The 19,670-nt window shown below is 46.1% G+C and overlaps 1 protein-coding gene across 1 annotated transcript; it reads left to right on the forward strand.

Annotated features, from left to right (window-relative positions):
• Window positions 1-13,676: 13,676 nt before the first annotated feature.
• On the forward strand, window positions 13,677-18,138 carry EIF4E1B (eukaryotic translation initiation factor 4E family member 1B). Its single transcript, XM_006884434.1, has 7 exons — window positions 13,677-13,694; window positions 13,814-14,088; window positions 14,414-14,509; window positions 16,581-16,644; window positions 17,364-17,477; window positions 17,577-17,716; window positions 18,033-18,138. The coding sequence occupies exons 1-7, from the start codon at window positions 13,677-13,679 to the stop codon at window positions 18,136-18,138; spliced, it is 813 nt and encodes a 270-aa protein (XP_006884496.1).
• Window positions 18,139-19,670: the final 1,532 nt, after the last annotated feature.

The following is a 19,670-nucleotide window of genomic DNA, read 5'->3' on the forward strand; positions in this document are numbered from 1 at the left end:
TTAGTGAACCACTTGTGGCTCTGCCACTGTTTCCTTCCTTTTTTTAAATTATGAATAATTTCAAACCTAGAGAAAAGTTGCAAAATTTTTACAATAAATAAAACTTACAAAACAGCAATAATAGAACTCTCACTCACTCACTCATTGTCATGGAGTCAGAAACAGTTCATTGCTGACCCAGGGAGAGGCTGTAACGGTCTGTTCCATAGTCAGCCCATGCCCACCACTGGTTTGTCAGTTTGCTGTACTATAGTAGATTGCATGTTTCTGTGATACTAGAAACTATACCACAGATATTTCAAATACCAGTGGGGTCACCCATAACAGACAAGTTTCATGTCATGGTTGTTGCTGTTGTAATGTGCCATCACGTTGTTTGTGATGATATGTGCAATAGCTCTGAACCCTCCTCTAACTTGAGCTAATTTCATTGTCTCTGACACTCCTACCCCCATAACCCCAGTCTCTGAGTCAATCCATCTCATCCAGGGTCTTCCTCTCTTCCACTGTCCCTCCACCCTTCCAAGCATGATACCTTCCTCCAAGGACTGGTCTCTCCTGACAATAAGCCCAAAGTATTTAACACAGAACTTCAAAATCCTTGCCTCCAAGGAGCAGCTAGTTTCACCCAATCCAGGACAAACCTGTTTATTCACTTAGCAGTCCATGGTATGTTCAATACTCTTCTCCAGCACTATAACTCAAAGGTGTAGATTCTCCTCCTATTATCCTTAGTTATTGACTAGATCGCTGAAGCATAACAAGTAATTGTGAAGACCATGGACAAGTAATTGTGAAGACCATGGCCTGGATCAGGGACACCTTAATCTATAGACCAACATCATTGCTCTTCAGTTCTCTGCAGAGGTTCCTGACCACAGATTTCCCCAATGTAATTCGTCTTTTGATTTCCTGACTGTTGGTGCCAGGAGTGCTGATTGTGGAGACAAGCAAGCTGAAGCTGCTATCTCAAACTCTCTTCTCCTCATATCATGATGCGGCAGCATCATCATTGGGCCAGTGGTGAGAATCTTTATTTTCTTGATGTTGAGCTTCAATCCATATTGAAGGCTGTAGCTCTTGACTTCCTCCTCAGTTTCAGCAAGTATGGTTGTGTCTGCATAATGCAGGTTGTTAATGTGTCTTCCTCTAATCCTGATGCCACACTCCTCTTCATAGAGACCAGCCTCCCATACGATCTTTTCTGCACACAGATTGAAAAGGTATAAAAATAGAATGCATCCTTGGGATATACATTTCCTGATTTTGAACCATGCAGTGTTTCCTTGCACTATTCTAATGACTGCTTCTTGGTCCAAGTATAGATTTTGCATAAGCATAATCAGGAAAGGAGTGCATTAAGGATGCATCCTGTCCCCATACCTTTTCAGTCTACATGCAGAACAGATAATTTGGGAAGGAGAGCTTTATGTGGAGGAATGTGGCTTCAGGATTTTAGGAAGACTCATCAACAACCTACGTTATGCAGAAGACACAACCTTGCTTGCTGAAACTGAAGAGGACTTGAAGTACTTACTGCAGAAGGTAAAGGACTATAGTCTCCTATGTGGATTGAAGTTCAACATCAAGAAGACAAAGATTCTCACCACTGGGCCAATTGGCAGCACCATGATAGATGGAGAAGAGATTGAGGTTGTTAGCAATTACAGCTTGCCTGGCTCCACAATCAACATTCTCTTAGCATCAGCAGTCAGGAAATCAAAAGATATGCCCTAGGAAAATATGCTGTCAAGGAACTCCCCAGAGTACTGAAAAACAATGATGTCAGTCTAGAGACTAAGGTGTGCCTAATCCAGGCCATGGTCTTCACAATTACTTGCTATGCATCAGAGAGCTGAACAGTGACTATGGATGACAGAAGAAGAATTGATGCCTTTGAGTTGTGGTGCTGGAGAAGAGTCTTGAACATACCACGGACTGCCAAGAAAACAAATAGGTCTGTCTTGGCAAGGGTGAAACCATGTTTCTCCTTGGAGGCTAGGATTTTGAAGCTCCATCTCACATACTTTGGGCACGTGGTCAAGAGAGACCAATCCTTAGAGAAGGACATCATGCTCGGAAGGGAGGAGGGACAGCTCAGGAGAGGAAGACCCCAATGAGATAGGTTGATACAGTAACTGGGGTGATGGGGGTTGTTGTGTCAGAGGTAGTGAGACTGGCTCAGGACAGGGCAGGGTTCAGAGCTGCTGCACACAGGGTCACTATGGGTTGCAGGCAACTGAACAGCACATAACAACAACAACAACAACAAGAACAAGAAGCACAATTAAGTATTCTGGGATTCCCATGCTTCTCAAAGTTAGCCAAAATTTGTTGTGATCCATATAATCAAATGTCTTTGCATAGTCAATGAAGACAAGCATTCCTCTAGTGCTTTCAGGTATGATCTATCTACCATCGGCTATTAATGGCTCTAGTGTCAAGCCTCTTCTAAGCCCAGCCTGCACATTTGGCAGTTCTCTGCTGATGTACTGTTCCAGTCATTTTTGGATCATTTTCAGCAGGATCTTGCTTGTGTATGATATTAATGATATTGTTTTATAATTTCCACACTGTTGAATTATCTTTTTTTATGGGAATAAATATAGATATCTTCTAGTCAATTGGTCAGGTAGTTGTCCTCCAGATTTCTTGGCACAACCTGGTGAGTGTGTCTAGGGAAGTATCTGTTTATTGAAATATGTCAATAAGTATGTCATCAAGTCCTAGGGTCTTGTGTTTTGTCAATTCCTTCAGAGCAGTTTGAACTTCCTCCTTCATTACCATCTTTTTTTTAAAAAGAAAATTTTTAATTTTAATTGTGATTTTAACACCACTGCCTCTGATTATATGTTGTTTTATGAAATTCTTTTTGTGTAAGCCAATTCTTTTTTGGTATAATGACTCTATATACTCCTTTCCATTTTCTTTTGATGCTTCCTGGGTCAGTCAACATTCTGCCTACAGAATCCTTAGTATTGCAACTTGAGGCTTGAATTTCTTCTTCAGTTCCTTCAGCTTAAGAAATGTTGAACAAGTTTGTCCCTTTTGATTTTCCAACTCCAGCTCTTTACACATTTCATTATAATACTTTACTTTGTTTTCCTGTGTGGCCCTTTGAAATCTTCTGTTCAGGTTCTTACTATCTTGATTTCTTCCTCCTGCTTTGGCTTCTCACCACTCTAGTGCAATATTCAGAGTCTCTTCTGACATCCATTTGGTCTTTTCTTCTTCCTCCATCTTTGTAATTACCTTTTGCATTCTTCATGGATGCTACTCTTGATATCCTCCCACAGCTTATCTGGTCTTTGCTCTTTAGTATTCAAGGCCTCAAAATTACTCCTGAATTGACAGGTATTATTGAGCTCTGGTGGCGTGTCTTCAGGGAGTTGCTTTGCTAACCCAAAGACTGAGCCTCTCTGAAGTTTAAAATCTATTGGTGGTTCTGTGGGAGAAAGACGGGAAGGAGATTGCTTATCTTTCTCCAGAAGACCAGAGAGGCTCATTCTTTGGGTTAATAGAGTAACTCCTTACAGAGCACTCCACCAGAGCTCAATAATGGTACAAGGAACACTTGTGTACTCTTCATTTAGAGTCCTCAGTTGTTATCATTTACCACCATTTACTTTCTCTCTCTCCACCCATATCCAGATGAAGAGTATGGTGAAATTAGTTTCTTTACAATGGCCTTTTAGCCTTGGCTCTTTGGAAAAACACCTAGAGAGGTTTTTTTGGCCTTAACCCTCGAAGAGTTACCTTTGCTCTAGTTTTGTCCTCCAGAGAATTTAATACCTTTGTCTAGATTGATTGACATTTTCTGGGCAAGCTGTAAACAATTTGCATTTTTGTCTGGCGAGGGCAGCTTGCCCTGTGACTGATATGTACCTTGCAGGGAAGGGGCAATACACTATGCAAATGAAGTTATTATATAGTGTACTATGCAAATGAGGTGTTGTGACCTTGAAAGGGGATTGAATAATTTAAGGCACTGGTGGGAGAGCCAAGCCTTGAAACTCACAAGTTTGCTTCTATACAATTGACCTTACAGAGGTTGGTACACAGAAAAGAAAGAAGCAGAAAGAGGGAGACAGAGAGAGAGTGAGAGAGGAGGGATCTTCTTAAAGGCCTTTAACATGGTGTGTCAAGAGGCCATAATACTAAAGATAGCAAGAGAGCTGGAATGGGCTCAGTGCCAGAGTAAAAGACAGCAGGAACCTGCTGCCCGGAATGCAGCTAAAACAACTGAACATGGACAATGAACTAGGTCAGCAATGGAGAGGCCAGCTGGAGGGAGATGAAGACAAAGAGCCCTTCTGGAGAAGTTGAGAGGTAGGCTTGTCCTGAGGGGCAGAGGGGAGTCCTGTCCTCAGGGACCCAGAGGAAGTGATGTGACTGAGAGGGGTCTGTCCAGTAGAGAGAGGGGCCCACTGGCTTGCACCCCTAAGAGGAACTGAGAGAAATGCCATGCACTGAAGAAGGGTGGACTATGCTCTCTACTTTGAGGTAGCCTTCCAGACTTTCTCTGCATCCTTCCTAATCCTGTTTCTAAGTTGTTGTCTATCGCTTTCTTAATAAACCTCTTTACTGTAAAAAAGGTCTTTGAGTTCCGTGTGGCTATTGTTGTTGTTAGGTGCTGGTGAGTCGAGTATGACTTATGGCCACCCTATGAACAAAAGATCTGACCCCTGTTCTATCCTGTGCCATCCTTACACTTCCTGACACACAAGAGCCCATTGCAGCAGTCACCATGTCAGTCCACCTGCTTGAGGGTCTTTGTCTCCTTCGCTGACACTCCACCTTTCCCAGCATCATGTCCCTCTCCAAGGAATATTCCCTCCTAACAACATGGAGGCTAGGATTTTGAAGCTCCATCTCACATACTTTGAGCACGTGGCCAGGAGAGATTGGTCCTTGGAGAAGGACATCAGGCTTGGAAGGGTGGATGGACAGTGCAGAAGAGGAAAATCCTGGACGAGATGGGTTGATACAGTAACTGGGGCAATGAGGGTTGGCGTGTGGAATTAGTGAGACTGGCTCAGGACAGGGCAGGGTTCAGAGCTGCTGTACATAGGGTCACTATGCATTGCAGGCAACTCAATGGCACACAACAACAACAACAATATGCCCAAACTATATGAAATGAAGTCTCATTCTTGCCTCCAAAGAACACTCTGGCTGCACCCTCTCCAAGACATACCTGTTCGTTCTCTTGGTCACCCATGGGATGTTCAGTGCTCTTCTGAAACACCACAGCCCAAAGGTGTCAATTCTTTTTCTGTCATCTTTATTTATGAGTATTATGAGAAAAAAGGCTGGTGTTAGAGTTGATAAAAAGACTGGAAAGTGGAGTTATGTTTAATTACCACCTCACAGCAATCACTCCAATATTATTCTAGATTTTCATCATTTCCCCCTGAAGTTAAAGAGGTTCTGATGCCACTCTTTCAGAAGCGGGCATGGATCCAGCTCCTCCACTTGCTGGTATAATTCTTGTCCCCATGCTGCTAATGCCATTCCCACTGCAGTACAGCACAGGCAGAGCATGAGTCTTGAGCTTCTTTTTGGTCAGACCCTCATCCTCTGAGTCTCAGGAACCTCCTTGACTCTTTAATCTCTTATGGAAAATGGGCCTCTCCACCCCTCTCCCTTTCTAAGAATACACTAAGAATTGTATAGGAATTTCAAAGGAGGAACGGGAGGAGCATTTAGGGAAGGGTTCTGGAGAAGGTCCTATCCCCAGCCAGCCTGCATTTTGAAAAAACCCAGACCTGCATTTACAACTCTCCATGGTGCCTGCCAGTGTAGTGAAATATTTATCAATATTCCTGCACTGTTCAGAGGCCTCAGGGTAAGGAGGAGGTGAGGTGGGCAGATGGGCTCCCCTCAGCACCAGCAGGATGGGGGAATAAGAACTTCAACGGCTATGAATGATACCTGGTGAATACTTGCTGTATGCCAGGTACAATACTGGTCACACTATGAAACCCTAAACACAGTCCTTAAAAGCAGGAATTCTTACTCTTGTTTTAAAGATGAAGAAACCGATGTCGTATGATGGAAAGTCAGACAATTGGTCATTGTCATTGTTCTTAGGTGTCACTGAGTCGAGTGTTACTCATAGCAACCCTTTAAATAACATACCTGAACCTAGTCTTATCTTGAGCCATCCTCATTATCATGGACACATCTGAGCCCATAGCTGCAGTGACCGTGTCTATCCATTTTGTTGAGGGTCTTTCTTTCTTTTGCTGACCCTCCACCTTTCTAAACATGACATCCCTTTCCAAAGAATAGCCTCCCTTAGCAACATGTCCAAAGTCCATCATTGCCTCCAAGGAGCATTCTGTTCTGGCTGCACTTTCTCTAAGACATACGTGTTTGTTCTTTCGGTGTCCATGAGATATTCGGTGCTCTTCTCCAACACCACAGCTAAAAATTATCAATTGTCCTGTTATCCTTATTCATTCTCCAATTCTCAGATGATTGAGTGATTGAGAAGGCCGTGAGCTGAATCAGGCACACCTCAGTCTTCATACTGACAGTATTGCTCCTCAGTAATTTGGAGAGGTCTCTGATAGCAGAATTTCCCAGTGCAAGTCTCTTGATCTCCCGAGTGCTGGTGCCAAGGGTGTTGCTTGTGAATCCAAGTGAGATGAAACTGTTGACAATTTGAATATTTTCCTCTATCTAACATGATATTGCCTTTGGTTCCATGGTGAGGATTTCTGCTTTCTTAATGTTCAAATGTAATCTATATAGAAGACTAATACTTGATCTTCTGCAGCAAGCATTTAATATCCTCACTTTCAGCAATCTAGGTTGTGTCATCTGCATGACACAGGTTGTTGATGAGTCTTTCTCCAATCCTGATGCCACCTTCTTCATAGAGCCCAGCTTCTTGAATGGTTTGCTCCGCATACAGATTGAATAGGTATGGAGAAAGGATACAGCCCTCACTCACGCCTTTCTTGATTTTAAACCAGGCAGTGTTCTCTTGTTCTGTTTTGACATCTGCTGTTTATATATGTTGTTGTGTACTGCTGAGTCTGAACTGATCCGTAGCTGACCCTCTGGTAGGTTTAATTGCACAAGAGGAGATTGCTCATGTTTTCCTCACAGAACAGTTGGTGGATTTGAACTGTGTGCCTTAGGGATTGCAGTGCAGCTTTTTATCACTAGGCCACCAGAGCTCTACTAGTTTAGGTATAGGTTTCATATAAGCACAATTAAGTGTTCTGGAATTCCCGTTCTCCTCAATGTTAGTCATAGTTTGTTACAATCCATGCAGTCAATGCCTTTGCATAGTAAATAGCATACAAAATAGCCATTCTTCTGGTATTCACTGCTCCAGCTAAGATCCTTCTGACATCAACAATGATACTCCAGGGGCCACAGCCTTTCTTCTAACTCAGCTGGAACTTCTGGCAACTCTGTCAATGTACTGTTCCAGTTGGTTTTCTATTATCTTCAGCAAAATTTTGCTTGCATATGATATTGATGATATTGCTCAATAATTTCCACATTCTGTTGGCTCACATTTTTGGGGAATCAGAATGAATATGGATTTCTTCTAGTCAGTTGGAAAGGTAGCTGTTATCCAAATTTCCTAGCACACACTGGCAAGCATATCTAGAGCTGCTACTGATAACTGAAACATGTCAATCGGTATCACATCCATTCACAGGGCCTTTTTGTGTCAATGCCTTCAATTCAGCTTGAACTTCTTCCTCATCACCATTGGCTCTTTCTCATCTGATACCTTCTGAAATATTTCAGTACCAACTAATTCTTTTTGGTACAATGACTGTATTGCCTCCATCTTCTTTTGATGTTTCCTGGATAATTCAAGATTTTGCCCATAGAATCTCTATTTCAACCTGAAATTTGAATTTGTTTTTCAGTTCTTTCAGCTTGAGAAATGTTGAATGAGTTTTTCCTTTTTATTCTCTGATTCTTGATCTCTGCACATTCTATTATAGTACTTTGTTTTGTCTCCTCACCCTGCCCTTTGAAATGTTCTGGTCTGCTCTTTTACTTTGGCATTCTTTTTATTTGTTTTAACTTTTTGACGCTGTGGTGCAATTTTCAAAGTCTTTTCCATTTTGGTATTTTTTTTCTCCTCTTTGTAATGATTTTTTGCTTTCTTCAAAGATCTTTGATATCATCCCACAGCTCATCTGGTCTTTGGTCATTAGTATTCAATGTATCAAATCTATTTTTGAGATTTTTTTTTTATTCAGGTGGGATAGACTCAACGCTGCATTTTGAGTCTTGTGGACTTTTAATTTTCTTCAGCCTGGATTCCAGTCAGCACCTGGCCTGCTTTTGACTGCTAATATTGAATTCCAACATCTTTCCACAGACATAGTCAATCTAATTCTTATGCTGGGCATCATGTGAGATCTATGTGTAAAGTTACCATTTGTTTTTTTTTTTAAACTGTTTAAGATAAAGAAATCATTGACTGTACAGAATTTAATCATTCTATCTCCAGCCACATTTCTGTCACCAAGTTCATATTTTCTAACCACTACTTTACTGTTTCCAACTTTTGCATTCCAATCTCCACTATTTTTAATGCATCTCTAGTCTGCATGTCTGGCCAATTTGAGATTACAAAAGTTGGTAGAATTCCTCCTTTTCCTCATCTTTGGCTTTAGCCATTGGTGCATATATTTGAGTGAAGTGAGGGAGGAATATGTGGGTATCTGAGGGAAGAGCATTTAGGCAGAGGATGTAAAATCTTCTGTAAAAATGTGAAATCCAGGGTAAAATCCTAAGGCAGAAAGCAGGAGAGGACCCAGCATGTTAGGAGATTCATGGGCTGACTGGTATAATGGGAACAGAGTAACGGGACCCCTGGTAGGAAAGGAGGTGGAGAGACAGTGAGAAACCAGACCATGTGAGACCTTGGAGACCATTTTTCTTATGAGCAGAGGAGGGACATAATCTAAGTTTCATTTTATTTTTTTATTGTGGTAAACACACATATAACAAATTACCTGCCATATCAACATTCTATGTGTCTACAATTCAATGACATTAGCTATATTAATCATGTTGTTTAATTATTACCATTATCCATTTCCACGTCTTCTCATCACTCTTAGCAGCTCAGCATCTCCTAAGCGGGAAGCTCACCTTTCCCCCTTTTAACCACCAATAAGCTTTGTCTCTACACACTTGCTGATTATTTTTACAGGCTGATGTGTAGGGAGCTGAATTTTCTTGTACAGCAAATTCAGAGGCCATTGTCATAATATAGGTACAGGAAGACAGCTGCTAGGGCCTGGGTGGTGGTAATGAAGATGGAGAGAAGTGGTTGGGTCTTAGGACTATTTTGACAGCAGAGCTGAAGCTGGAATTGCTTATGAGTTGGAAAGCAGAGAGCCAAGGATCATTCCAGGATTTGGGGCTGAGTAACTGGAATAATGGTAAAGATGGTGAGAAGAGCAGTTCAGGGGAGGAGGAGGTCTGGGGTTCAGGCTGGGAAACCTGGGATGCACTTTATATTCCCATGTATGGATGTCAAGGAGGCAGTTGGATATGCTCTACTGGACATCAGAGAAAAGGTCAAGGTCATGGATATGACTATGACATTTAATATCACCTAACTGGATGAGATCATAAAACAGCAAGTACAGACAGAGCAGAGAGGTGCAAGGACTATGTCCTAGGTGTCTCTGTGGCAAAGAAGAAAAACCCTTAATTTTGCTCATGGCTGTGTTCCACAGTATCTAAAATAGTATTTGGCACATAACTGCAGGGTCAATGTTGGCTGCATGGATAGCTGAGTGAATAAAGGGATGATGGGGCTAAATGCTAAGAAGGAAATAAAGCAGGGTAATGAGTTCAAGAGCACCTAGGAGACAGGAGTCAGGAGACTCCCTCTGAGAAGACGACATTTGATGCAAACCTTGAAGAACAAAGAGCAGTCAGTCATGTACACAGAGTTGCAGAAGAGACCAAGAGTTCAAAGGCTCTGAGAGTACTGGAAGTGAGCTGCTGAAAGATCAGTGCGTGGAGGTGCAGTGAGGATGGGTCACGCAGGGCCTCGCAGGCTCAGAACTTAGACTTGGGCTCACATCTCGAATTTCCTGTTGTTCTCAGGTGCCACTGAGTCCATTCTGATTCAGCAGCCCTGTATCCACCAGAATGAAATGCTGTCTGCTCCTGCCCCATCCTCACAGTCGATGCTGTGTCTGAGCCTGTTGTCACCTTTGCTGTGTCAGCCCATCTCACGGAGGGTCTTCCTCTTTTTTCACTGACTCTTACTTTACCACGCATGACGCTCTTCTCCAGGGGCTGGTCCTTCCTGATAACAAGTCCAAAGTATGTGAGACAAGTCTGGCCATCCTTCCCTGGAGGGTTTTAAACAGGAGTTAAGTGATTCGATTAATGCTCTAAATGTTCCCTCGGAGGTTTGAGGTGGAGAATGTTCAGTAGGGAGGCAAGATGGCAAGCAAGGGAAATGTTAGGAAAGGCTTGGGCAGCGTTCAGGTCAGCGATGCCTTGCTGGGGGCAAAGCCAGTGTGTGTGTGTGGGGGGAGAGAAATGGGCCGATCCAAGCTATTTTAGGAACATAATGGTATGAGTGGGATTCAAGAGCCAGTGCTTGTTCAATTGTGCCATGATGCTCCTGACTGACAGACTTGATGGATAGCAGACTTAGACAAAGACCAGAACCCCAGTAGGGATGTGTGTTTGCTCTCAGGATCTCTATTTAGTCTCCTAATCCCAGAGTCTATGGATTATTTCAGGTTGGAAGATGATGGAAAGAGGTGCTTGGCTGGGAGGGTCTTTCCATATCAGGCTTTAAGCCAGGACTCCAGGCACTTGACCCTGGGAGGGTCCTTCCTTTCTTTTTTCCATCAAGTCCAGGTGCATATTCTCTCCCTAAGCCTGGTCCTACTCTAAAGCCTCCTCTGTCTGTGTGAAATGGTTTTAAAATATGCCCTCCAAATCCTTGGGCATTCTTCTCATAGAGAGGTAGGGCTGTATCCCCTCCCCCTTGATACCCAGTCTTGTGACTTGAGTAGAACACAAGGGCAGGATGCTGTGTCCATTTCCAGGCCCAGATATTAACCAACTGGCAGCTCTGCTGTCAGTCTCTTGGGATGCTCACTCTTGGAACTTGGCCACCATGCTGTGAGGAAGCCAAAACAACCAACAGAGAGACCATGAAGAGCTGTCCTGGTTGACACCCTCACCTGAGGTCCCAGTTGACAGCCAGCATCAACTGTCCCAAGCTTTGACCCACCCCACTGACACTGTTTTGGAGGGGAGATGAATTGTTCTAGCTGAACCCTTCTCTGATGGCAGACCTATGGGCAAAATGCATAATCACTATAGTTTTAAATTAATAAACAGGGTGATTTGTTAAGAGGCAATAAATGACCAGGCTACCTTGAAAGGTGCTACCATGTTATCAAGAAGCCCAGGAGTCACCCCTCTCCCCACTTCTCTGAAGGCTATCCACCTCTACATATCATCAAATCTTCCTTCTAAATACCTCTTGGATCTAATCCTCACTCCATCTTGCCTGCCACCTCTATCTGTCTACTGGACAACTACATCAGCATCTGATTAGTCTCTTCCTACTTTTGTGCTCTGATGGCTAAGTAGTAACAGGAATTATGCTTACAACCAAAAGGTACTTGGTTCAAATCCACTGGTGGCAAAAAAGATGGGTAATCTCTTCCTGTGCAATTTACTGCTTCTGAAAACCTTCTGAAGGGTCACCTGAGGGTTGGTTCCAACTTGACAGTACAATAACAACACTCTTGACTATGGTGTGTTTCCCACACAATAACCAAAAAACCTTGCTGAAAGCAAACCTGAAAAAACAAACACCAAAAAGAAACCAAATCATCATCAACAACAACAAATCCCACCTCTCCAGCCTTCTCTATTTATCTGGGGCAACTGATGGCTCTCCATTGTTCCTAGGCTCAACCTTTCCCCTTTTGGGTTTTGGCCACACTGTTATTTAGTCTCATCCTCTAAGATTGCATGTGCTCTGCCCCAGGACTTTTGCACCTGCTGTTTCCCCCAGGATGTCCTCCCCTACCTACCTACTTATGCCCATTTATACCAAGGTTTCAGCTTCTTTAGAGAAGGGTCTCTAATCAAGTGGTTCTCAAAATGGAGGTCCCAGGCCAGTATCATCAGCATCTTGGAACTTGTTAAAAATGCAAATTCTCAGGCTCCAACCCTAGCCTATCGAATCAGAAGCTCTGGAGGGGGCCCAGCAGTCCGTGTCTAACATGCCCCTCAGGTGACTGGGATGCATGAACCTGAGAACCACAGTTCTAAGCCCTAGTTCAGGGCTTTGTATATATTTCCATCCCAGAATTCCTTCCCTCCAAGCCTTCTGAGGTTATTACACAGGTCTTTAGTGAGATTATCTGATGAACATCTGGCTCCCCGACTAGATCCAAGCAGAGGGACTGTGCAGTTTTTGTATCATTGCATCCCAGCGTCTGGCACCCATCAGGGGATGGCTTACGGGATACAAGAGAACAAATGTTGAGTGTCAGCCTCCAGGTGGTCATGGCCTATCTGGTATGGAGGAGGGGCAAGAGCTGGTATCTTACAGATCTGGGACCCTAAAAACAACCGAGGGGAGGGTGAAAGAGTTTTAGTGTTTTGGGCCTGGATTTAGTTCCCAAAGTAAAAGGGGCTGTTCAGATGGGAGGAAAGATGACCAAAGTGTTCCCTCCCTCTCTTGTTTTCCCCACTCAGGGAAAGCCCTCAGCTGGCTCTTATTGAGCACAATTAAGCCTAAATCTTAGGGCTTTAGGTGTTTTATATCAATTAATCCTCACAGATAGCTTCTGAGGTAGGTTTTATTAATATTCCCATTTTATAGATGAGAAAACTGAGTCAATGAGGCTCAGTAACTTGGCCAAGATCACAGAGCAGCTCAAGATTTGACTCTTGGTAGATGGAGAGGCCCAGGAGGAATGTGCAGTGGGCAGGGGGGAGCCTGTTTAGGGTCTCACCTGCCCTTCTATAAGGCCCCTCAGCCACAGCCAATACAGACCTTTGAGTCAGAGGCCCTGTGTTGTCAGACCTTCCCAAATTGTCAAGAGAAATGAAAAATAAAATTGGATTTTTATATAAAACCTCCATTTCTGAATGTTAACAAATAATTAGATTTCTTTTAAAGTTTAGTTGCCCACAGAGATAAAACGAATGGCTGAGCCAAAGGACATATGGGGCCAAGCTAGAGAGTGAATGGGTTGCAGAATGTAGACAAGGAGACGAGATGATGGGTGTTAGAGGTCAGCTGGACATGTACGCACAGCAGAACAGAGCCCATGTGGGCAATCTCCATGAAATCCAGTCCCTCTCCTTGGTGGCATGTATTTCCTTACAGGAAGATTCCCTAATTTTGACCCTCAGTTTACAATACCAGCTCACTAGTGAGCACCAGGGACATACAGGCAGGGACAGGGCCTGCCTGCTCACAGCTGTATGCCCAGCTGTGGGTTTGTATAACAGAAGGTGCTCGTTAAATGCTTGCTGATGGAAAGAAGAGTGGAAACCCCTTCACAGCCACGCTGTCTCCTCCCACTTCCCAGGGAGAGGCAAGGGGCGTGGAGATGGGACCCTGGGGGTTAAAAGGCTGCAGCTGCAGCGCAGGGGTGCAAGGATCTGGAGGTGGATGCAGCATGGCTGCTACTAGCCCTGTGAGTCCATCTGCCTGCTCTTTCTGAAGCCAGGGACAGGACTGGGGGGCCTAGGTGAGTGTGGGGACAAGCTGGGTGTCTGGGCTCATGGCTCATCCCGGCTCCTTTCTTTTGGTCAGGCAAGACATGTCGGGAGCGGAATCCCAAAGTGGGAGAAAGGCGAAAAAGAAGAGGTGAAAGAATGGGAAGAGAAGTGGGGAAAGGTGGTGAAAGAGAAGGATGGGAAGGAGGCAGAGAAGATGGAAAAAGAGGAGAGAGTGGAGGAGCTGGAGGCAGCAGCGGCGATGCTGATGAAAGAGAAGATGGTGCTGTACTCCTCCCAGGATCTGCTGCCTCTGAGAAAGGACGAGGGGCCTGTGGAGGTGGAGCTGGAGCTGCACCAGCTGCAGAACAGGTCCGCAGGCCGTGGCCCCTAATTGGGTTTGTGCCCGTAGGTGGCGTCTTCCTGTCTGCCCCAGTTCCTCATCCTCCAATAGCCATGGCTGTTCTGTCTAAACCTCGGGCTTTGTGAGCCCCTCCAGACATAACCCGGCTGACATTCTGGGTTAGCCAGCCCCACTCAACGCCCTGCTCTTCAGAATAACTGCTCTCACCTACCCGCTTCTTAATCCTCTCCCCATGCGTCCTCAACCTGGGCAGAGCCATGCCCTGCTGGCCCAGGTGGGGGTGGTCACTGAGGTGGGGTGCTCTCTGCTTCTTCTTGGTCACTTTCCATCCAGGTGGGCTCTGTGGTTCTTCAAGAATGACAGCAGCCGGGCCTGGCAGGACAACCTGCATCTGGTCACCAAGGTGGACACCGTGGAAGACTTCTGGGCGTGAGTGTCTGTTCTCTTAGAGGCTGGGGTGAGGAGGGGTTCTTAGCAAGGCATCCTTCCCTGCCTCCTTTCCTCCAAGGAGCTGCTTCCTGCATTAGCCCATCATCTCAATCCTCACTGGTCTGATGGCTGTGGCTGGGTGAGCAGCCTTGGTGGTACAGTGTTTAAGTGCTTAGCTGCCAACCAGAAAGTGGACCCCACCAGCCTGTCCTCACTCAGGAGGAAGAAGCAGAGGTTTGCTTCTGTGTGTTGACAATCTTGGAAACTTCTGGAAGCAGTTACACTGTGTCTTATAGGGTCGCTATGAGTTGAGATTGACTTGACAGCAGTTGGCTTGGGGCTGCATGCATTTTCTTCAGGGACCTGAGACTGGGGCACAGTATTCTATAAACCTTCTTGAGGTCAAAGGCACGTGAACCCCTGGGAAATGGAAGAACCTTGGACCAGACTTTCTGCTTTTGCACTTCTGCAAAGGTTCCTTACCCTTTGTGAGCCTTTCAGCCGCACCATGAGCAAGGCTGTCTTAGCCAGCACACAAGGGGCACAGAGAGGGTGTCTGGAAAGTGCTAGGCAAGGCTGGGAGGCCTCCTAGGCTTGAAGCCCAAGTCTCTCTCATTGCTGAGTTAGAACAGAGTCATAGTTGATCCTCCAGCAGGTTTTCAGAGGTATGAATCACATGGGTGGGAGGCTGGTCATCTCTCTCTCACGTAACAGTTGGTGAATTTGAACCACCTGCCTTTGGTCAGCAGCATAACTCATTACACACTACAGATACTCAAAGGAAAAAAATCAAAGTCCTTGCCATGGAGTTGGAACTGACTCACGGCTGACACTCCAGTGGACTTACAGAGGCTGTAAATCACACAAGAGGAGGCTGCTCATCTTACCCCAGCAAGGCAACTGGTGGACTCAAACTGCTTTGCCTTTGCATTGGTAGCGCAACTCCCTACCCACTAGACCACCTGATCTCCCCTCTAGCTTAGCTTTGTCATTATGTGACATCAAATTGGGACTGACTCATAGCTAACCCACAAGTGGATTTTCAGAGACGGTAAGCCATACCAGAGAAGACTGTCCATCTTTTCCCCTCAGGGCAGCTAGTGGATTTGAACCACACACCTTTGGGTTGGTGGTGAAACTCCTTATCACTAGGCCACCAGAGCTCCGAGCCTAGCTGCTGCTGTTCTTATGTACTGTCGAGTTAGAACTGCCCAATGGTTTTCAGAGACAATTAAAAATTGCATGGGAGGAGAGTGCCCATTCTTCTCCCACAGAGCAGCTGGATTCGAACTGTATGCCTTCGGGATTGCAGCACAGCTTCTTGCCACTAGGCCACCAAAGCTCCCTCGCAAAAGCCAATTCCCCACTTAATACAAACCAGAGCAAAAACCCATGGCATCAGCTCTTACTCATGAGTGTCAGGGTTGAGCTGTGTCCACAGGATTTTTTTCAATGGTTGATTTTTATTTTTTTTAAAGCCATGGGTTTTAAGCATAGTAGGTTAATCCTTAGACCAAAAAGTCAGCAGTTCAAATCTACAAGAGAAAGATGGGGCAGCCTATATTCATAAAAATTTGCAACCTCTAAAAAAAAAAAAAAAAAACCAAAAAAATTTGCAACCTCTGAAATCCTCTACCTTCTCACAGTTCTGTCCTGTCTTATACGACTACCAAGAGTTAGAATTGATTTTTGTAGTAGTAAATTTGGGGTTTGGGGGAAGTAGATTGCCAGTCCTTTCTTCTGAGGTGCCTCTCAGGTAGACTTGAACTGTCAACCTTGTCAGTTACAGCTCACCAATTGTCTGAGTCACCCAAGGTCTCCTAATTCCTCACTTTTGGGTGTAAAAACCTCTCCAGTTTCATTGATCTTGCGGTTGGAGGAAGATTCGAGAGATGAGGTTTGCAGGTTTGGATAGGTGGGGATGGAATTCCAGGCAGGGAAGGTTGGAAAGGCGATGGTGGGAGGGGTGGGGGATGAGGCAGGAGCAGGATCTAGTGGAGTTGAGGGGATATGGCTAGTTGGAAACAAACTATAAAGACCTTGCCGCTCAGTGTGGGGTCTCTTTCTCCAGGATGTACAGCCACATCCAGCTGGCCAGTAAGCTCTCTTCTGGCTGCGACTACGCCCTGTTCAAGGTAAAATGCCTGCGCCCCAACCAAAGGAGCACGGGGCTGGCTCCTTTCTCAGAGGGGGGTGAATGTCATAGACAGCTCTCTGGAATACAGATGGTGATTTCTGACAGAAACCTAGACACAGCATGTCAGACCTGAGCTGCATCTGAGGGGTTCTTAAGAGGGAGCAAAGAGGAGAAGAATTAAGAAGGGATTTGGGTTTCTGGTCTGGCTCCTCAGCCAGAGACTCAGTGGTAGAAATGGCCCAGGAGACCATCTCACTGATGCCTAGGCCACCTCTGGAGGGGCTGTCCCAGCTGATGTGTACTGTGATGCTTGGACCAGTGTTTAAATCATCCCCAGCTGTGTTCGGGGATCACAGGGCCAACCCTGGGGCACCTGCCCTTGGTCATATTGGGTATGTGTTGAAGACCTTGCTTAATTCATTCCCCATCTGGGCCCTCACTTAGTTCAGGGAGGCAAATTCACACACAGGCTACAGGGTGACACATATCAAAGCTCAAGGACCTCCTGTGGAAGTGGAGAGGCAGGCAGACCAGGTGGCTGGAGATGGAACCTGCTTGTCCAGAGGCAAGAGAGAAATCAGCCTATTTTTAGGTGTAATGGGCTGGCACAGGGTTTGGGTAGAGGGCAGATGAGGCTGGGAAGGTCAGCCAGACCCTGCTGGGGCCCCACTTTCCTCTGAACAAAGAGGTATTGGATTTGCCATCCCTTCCTCCCAGGATGGCATCCGGCCCATGTGGGAAGACAGCAGGAATAAGTGGGGTGGCCGCTGGCTGGTCAGCCTTGCCAAACACCAGCGCCACAGCAAGCTTGACCGCCTCTGGTTGGAGACAGTGAGTGGGGAGCTGGGGTTGGGGGATCCACCACAAAGAGAAGGCCTGATGATGGTAGGGGGCAGGGTGACGGCTCACTCTGCTCCTCCCTGACCCTAGCTGCTGTGTCTAATTGGAGAGAGCTTTGAGGACCACAGCCGGGAGGTGTGTGGGGCTGTCGTCAATATCCGCACCAAAGGAGACAAGATCTCAGTGTGGACACAGGAGGCAGAGAACCAGGCCAGCGTGCTGCATATTGGGTGAGGGCCTCGCTAGTACACAGTGGGGTGGGTTCCTCTGGGGGAATGTGCCCTGGCCTGCACGGGGACCTCTAGAACTCTACACACCCTATTCCCTTTTTTTTTTTTCTCACTCACATGAGTAGAGGGTTTGGAATTTGTGGGTTTCAAAGTATTCCTAGTAGAACTTTTCCTTTTGGAAGAAGGACTCTTACATGAGAAAGGCACAGCACAGCTGTGGCTGGCACCAGGGTGAAGCAGAGTGGTTGAACAAACAGGCCAGATGGTCAGCTGGTGATCACCTGAGTTTTATTTCCTCTGCTTCCCCACCTCCCAGGCGTGTATACAAAGAACACCTGGGCCTCTCGACAAAAGCCATTATCGGTTACCAGGCCCACGCAGACACAGCCACCAAGAGCATCAGGAACAAGTTTGTGGTGTGAAGGGGCCTTGACATCACTATTTCAACACCTAAGAGTGTGTGTCTGTGTGTGTGTGTATGTATGTGTGTATATGCAGAGGGGGACCTAGTGTGGCTTACAAGACTGGAGGAAGTGAGTATCCCTTAGCATGAATTAGGGGCCTATATGATGGGGAAGCTGAAGGTTTGGGGGCTCAGCCTGAGAATCTAGCATTTCAGCACTGACTGGAGCCTGAGAGCAGGAAGGGTTGGAGGGATCAAGTGAACACCTGGGTTTCCTTGGATCAGTTGAGGTATAAGACATGTGGTTGTTGGGTGGAAGGCGGTACCTTCAACTCCCCTTAGTTCTCCCTTCCACATCAGGGGAGAATACTCATGCCCACTGCCACAGTGTGGTCGGAAGTACGGGTCAATCATCTTTGTGACCACTCTGCTTAAAAACCTTAAAGGGTGCCTGCTCTGATTTGTGACCTGAGAGCCCACTATGGATCCTATTAGTCCCCTCAGACAACTGTGGAATGGACTCTGGGATGGCTTGGAGACCACCATCATCTAATGAGAGACTGGTGGGTGCTGAGGAGGCAGGAAGCCCTGTGTGACTTCTGACCAGCCTCAGGGGCCTGAGTGGAGGTGGTTGGGTCTTCTAGCAGAGGAAGGAGGTGGCCAGGGCTGGTCACTGTTCTACAAAATGAAGCTTAAGCCCTTCTATGTTCTTACTCTAAATAAACACTTTAATGCGAAATTGGATGTCTTTTTAAAGGCGCTAAATTAAGATTCAAACGCAGAATCTGTCCTGTTCACTCATATAGGCCCCAGATACCCAACCAAGACCAAGCTGGTATGGAGAGAGGCGTAAGCTAGTCAGGAAGTGGGGTATAAGCACCAGGCAAAACAGAAGAGACAGAGCAGTACACGCTTCGCTCAGATGGCCCAGGTCCTCGCGCCTACACTAAACTTGAGTCAGTATAGACAGAATTGCAAGTCTGATTTCCACTGCACTGTAATGAACCGTCTTGCACGTGTTAAAAACCCATCTTATCACCGTCCCCTCATCCGAGTGGCAGCTACGCCCTCTGGAGGGAAAGGCTGTGAGAACCAGGCTGAGGAGTGGGATCCAGAAGGAATTGAGCTTTAGAGGTCGGGGGAGCCGGAAGTCCTGCATACCTGACGGCTCCAGTGGGTAAAGGGATGATGCTCCAACAGAATGGACGAAGGGAGCGCACTGTGTCAGCCGGTGCGTGGGATGGGGATCAGGAGCGGGGCTCGAAGAGGGTGCAATTAAATGGGGTCGGATGGAAGGAGCTGAGATGCGGCTGGAACAAAGCTCAGAGGCGGGGCTCCGAGCAGATAGAGAGCTGTGGGGCGGAGCCAGGCTGAGGCCGTATTCTGAAAGGACAGAGCTGATCCACCTCAAAGGTGGTGTTCGCCTTAGAGGCGGGGTTCAGGAGTGGGAGCCAGGCTAAAAGGCGGGACTCGGCGGAGGCGGGGGATGGAGTCGGGGCTAGGGGGAGGAGCAAGGGCGGGAGGCGGAGCCACGCCTAAAGGCGGGACAAA

Source organism: Elephantulus edwardii, unplaced genomic scaffold (genome assembly GCF_000299155.1).
Source record: "Elephantulus edwardii isolate Elephantulus edwardi_28Jun2011 unplaced genomic scaffold, EleEdw1.0 scaffold00033, whole genome shotgun sequence".
In the NCBI taxonomy this organism is placed as follows: domain Eukaryota; kingdom Metazoa; phylum Chordata; class Mammalia; order Macroscelidea; family Macroscelididae; genus Elephantulus; species Elephantulus edwardii.

Coding starts and splice junctions, on each gene's coding strand:
- EIF4E1B (XM_006884434.1), top strand. Junction 14,510..16,580: donor ACCGTGGAAGACTTCTGGGC/GTGAGTGTCTGT, acceptor CTCTTTCTCCAG/GATGTACAGCCACATCCAGC. Junction 17,717..18,032: donor GCCAGCGTGCTGCATATTGG/GTGAGGGCCTCG, acceptor CCCACCTCCCAG/GCGTGTATACAAAGAACACC.